This window comes from Branchiostoma belcheri, unplaced genomic scaffold (assembly GCF_001625305.1).
Source record: "Branchiostoma belcheri isolate BF01 breed outbred unplaced genomic scaffold, Haploidv18h27 scaffold1171, whole genome shotgun sequence".
NCBI classification, from domain to species: Eukaryota; Metazoa; Chordata; class Leptocardii; order Amphioxiformes; family Branchiostomatidae; genus Branchiostoma; species Branchiostoma belcheri.
In genome coordinates, this window is record NW_017802571.1 from 1 (window position 1) to 3566 (window position 3566).

Genomic DNA, 3566 nt, shown 5'->3' on the forward strand with positions numbered 1-3566 from the left:
ATTATAGAATAGCACATCATTTAGTCTATTATGAGCAAGAAGTACCTCTCACAGCCATATTACAAGAAAGCAAAGATCTTGAAATATTTACATTTTTTTAAATTTTCTTGTTTCTCGCTGATTCTGTTCATGCCCCACAAGGCATCAGAAATGCATATAGCAGGAAATTAAAGACACGAAATGTTCATGGGACTTTGACCTAACTTCCTGTCTCCGAGGTGTCTAGCCATTGGAACTAAGTTCGGAAAACCAAGCAAACACAGAAACAGACATAAAGAGAACAACAACCCCGCACATGGAAGCAACCAAAACGCCCTCTTCACGCCCTAGCATACAATGTACATACAGCTATGACCGATCCAACCACCATAAAGGTCAGATAGAAGTAGACAAATGCCAATGCTAGGTACTTGATGGGAGCCTGTAAAAAGATGAAAAATATCAAGTAAAAATGAAAGATGAAAGATATTAAAAGTACACAATAAAAGAATAAAATATTTAATTGGACGTTGACGACTTCTTCGAAGTCCTTACGTTTTTCACCACGCAAAAAGACAGAAACTACATCTTAAATTTAATTGTAGAAAGAAAATTGTTCAATCACCAGATATGGAGAGTCCGAGATCGAGACCATCAGAAGGCGAGGGATTCCAAGGAGTGGGATATTCCTGTTACAATCAGTAGAAATAATATAAGCATTACTATTGCCGTATCTGATATTATTCTCTCAGCGCATCGTGCACCTGTTGTGACATTGATTAAATTTTAAAGCTCTGTATAATCAAAGCACAGAATTCCTGACGATTCGGTCCATACGTCTAACAGTTTGTACATTTTGGGCCGTACCTTTGAATTTGCAATCACTAGAACTTTGCTATATGCTTGGCTCGTATTACGATTTTACACATTTCATTACAAATTAAGGAGGAAATACATGTAAACTTACATCTTCATCTTGCTCAGAATTTCGTTCCTCGTAAGCCATATGGGAGACAGTGGATTGGGGTCGGCTGTATCACTCACTGGGAACTTGTTGTCAACGTTGTCCCCTTTTGTCAGGTACAATAGGTTGTTTTCGCCGCTAGTGATAAAAGTACGACATGATTTTTAATGTACAGCGCATAAATCATAAACTTCAATACCCCAGGATACCTCCACTAATTTTGAATGTAGGTATTCTATACAGCCTTCTACACAACCTTCTATACATGAAACTAAAATTTTGTCATTAAACAACTAAAATTGTGCAAATAATGTTATTTTCTTACATAATCATAAATTCTATCAAAGTAATGGGGCATGTGTTATGTTTATGAAAAGCATGAATTTTCAAATTCCTTTATCAAAAATTTCCATCCATTGTCAGAAGAACCAGAGAACATCTTGTACTTACTCCTCCTTAACTTCCACGACCCTGCGTATCCATGGTAATTCTTGTCCTGGAACTTTGGCCGAGACAATATCACCTACTCCGATAGTGTCGTCCGGGAAGTTGGTCATGAACAGCATGGATCCATACCTGATCGATGATAACAAGAAATCAGAGATTTCAGACGTCCTGGAAGTATGCAATTCTTGCGTTCCTGAATTCCCCACATGTCGACCATTAATTACTGCTGGCTCCTGGCCATATTCTGAGACCTTCATGAGTCATTCTGCCTGCCAACCTTCCCCACCCACGTGCTGTCAACCTACTCTGTTCGGACAAACAAATACGCCACCCAAAACAACACTTCCGTACCCAGCAGTAACATATGCATTGCAAATGTATAATGAATATTTCGTAGGAATATGAATCATTGTCCACTGCAAAGTGACATGCTCTTAACGCATGAACGCTGGCTGATGTCCAGTGAAAATTTATATAAAATTTTATATATAAGTGTTTGCACATGAATATCTGCTGTATAATTACCTGGTGCCAATTGTCATGAGAGGGTGTTTAGTATTTGTCACCGGTCGCAGCAGGATCAAAGTACCCAGAAAGATCATGTAGAACAGTAGTTGCTCAAGGGTCAACGGCCGAGGCCTTCGCTGATCCTTTGAGATAAAAATGATTAATTTCTTTATTTCAAATACCATCAAACAGACGTTAGAAAGAGAAAACTTGCTACAATGTACGCACAACATCTATGTATCCACCACCATCCAAGGGTGTTATCATGCATTTACATATAGGTACTTAGTCAAGCTGTCTTAAAAATCAATCAGTCTTAAAAGTGTAAGAGTTTAGATAACAAAGCTATTGTAATGACAATACCTGATCAGCCGGAACCTGGTCAGCAAGGGCAACAGCTCCGTTGGCAGGGACGTCAGGAGCCGCCTCTCCGTTGGCCGGGACAGGGATAGCAGGAGCCCCCTCTCCGTTAGCTGGGACAGGGATAGCAGGAGCCCCCTCTCCGTTAGCTGGGATAGGGACAGCAGGAGCCCTCTCTCCGTTAGCTGGGACAGGGACAACAGGAGCCCCCTCTCCGTTAGCTGGGATAGGGACAGCAGGAGCCCTCTCTCCGTTAGCTGGGACAGGGACAGCAGGGGCCACCTCTCCGTTAGCTGGGACAGGGACAGCAGGAGCCACCTCTCCGTTAGCTGGGACAGGGACGGCGGGAGCCCCCTCTCCGTTAGCCGGGACAGGGATAGCAGGAGCCGCCTCACCGTTGGCCGGGACAGGGATAGCAGGAGCCGCCTCTACGTTGGCTGGGACAGGGATAGCAGGAGCTACCTCTACATGTAGGTTGACTTGGACATGGACGGCAGGAGCCGCTTCTCCGTTGGCCGGGACAGGGACGGCGGGAGCCGCATCTTGGTTACCTGGGACAGGAATAGCCATTCCTCCGATCCGTTGTCACTCGAAAGAGGGTCCTTTCATGTGAATGTCCAGCAACATTCTGTATGACATAACAGTCGACATCGTTTCCTTTATTAACAAGCAATGATAACGGCCTTGTACACAATGACATAAGAGCTTACATAGCATGTAATCTAATCAAATAGGAATATCAAAGACGAAATTTCAGCAAACCTGCAAAAGGCCTAGGGTTCATACGTGATAACGTGTCAAAAGCTCATAGCCACTATATATGGCATGTACTCTTGTAGGTAATTTAAGTGCTTTGCCTTGCGCTGGTACCTGAACAATGTGTCTTTTTAAAGAAAGAGGAACTCTGGTGTCGATTACAGGTTTCCATTGTATAACGCGGCTTCAGTGACAAAGTGGGCTGAAAAACACGGCGCACAATGTCAACAAATAAGGCTAGAGCACTAACTCGGTCAACTACCCTGGTCAACTCGGTCAACTCGATCAACTCGGTCAACTCGGTCCACTACCCTGGTCAACTCGGTCAACTCGGTCAACTCGGTCAACTCGATCAACTCGGTCAACTCGGTCCACTACCCTGGTCATCTCGATCAACTCGGTCAACTCGGTCAACTCGGTCAACTCGGTCAACTCGGTCAACTCGGTCAACTCGGTCCACTACCCTGGTCGACTCGGTCAACTCGGTCAACTCGATCAACTCGGTTAACTCGGTCAACTCGATCAACTCGGTCAACTCGGTCAACTACCCTGG

General features: G+C 44.0%; 1 protein-coding gene across 2 annotated transcripts; it reads right to left on the reverse strand.

Annotated features, from left to right (window-relative positions):
- Positions 1–17: 17 nt before the first annotated feature.
- On the reverse strand, positions 18–3312 carry LOC109462492. 2 transcript variants are annotated; one of them, XM_019759048.1, is made up of 7 exons: positions 3020–3312; positions 2261–2885; positions 1916–2040; positions 1394–1519; positions 947–1081; positions 605–668; positions 18–421 (listed from the first exon to the last, which is right to left on the reverse strand). In XM_019759048.1, the coding sequence occupies exons 2-7, from the start codon at positions 2825–2827 to the stop codon at positions 320–322; spliced, it is 1119 nt and encodes a 372-aa protein (XP_019614607.1). In that variant the 5' UTR covers positions 2828–2885; positions 3020–3312; the 3' UTR covers positions 18–319. The 2 variants fall into 2 exon arrangements, with proteins under 2 accessions (XP_019614607.1, XP_019614606.1); XM_019759047.1 differs by having other exon boundaries at positions 2261–3312.
- Between the last annotated feature and the right edge of the window lie 254 nt (positions 3313–3566).

Bases quoted from the DNA above. Each gene is read 5' to 3' on its own strand.
- LOC109462492 (XM_019759048.1), bottom strand. From the start codon at position 2,827: ATGGCTATTCCTGTCCCAGGTAACCAAGATGCGGCTCCCGCCGTCCCT. The intron at 1,520-1,915 runs GTAATTATACAG...ATCATCGATCAG, and splicing joins CTCATGACAATTGGCACCAG to GTATGGATCCATGCTGTTCA. The intron at 1,082-1,393 runs GTAAGTACAAGA...TTTTATCACTAG, and splicing joins GTCGTGGAAGTTAAGGAGGA to CGGCGAAAACAACCTATTGT.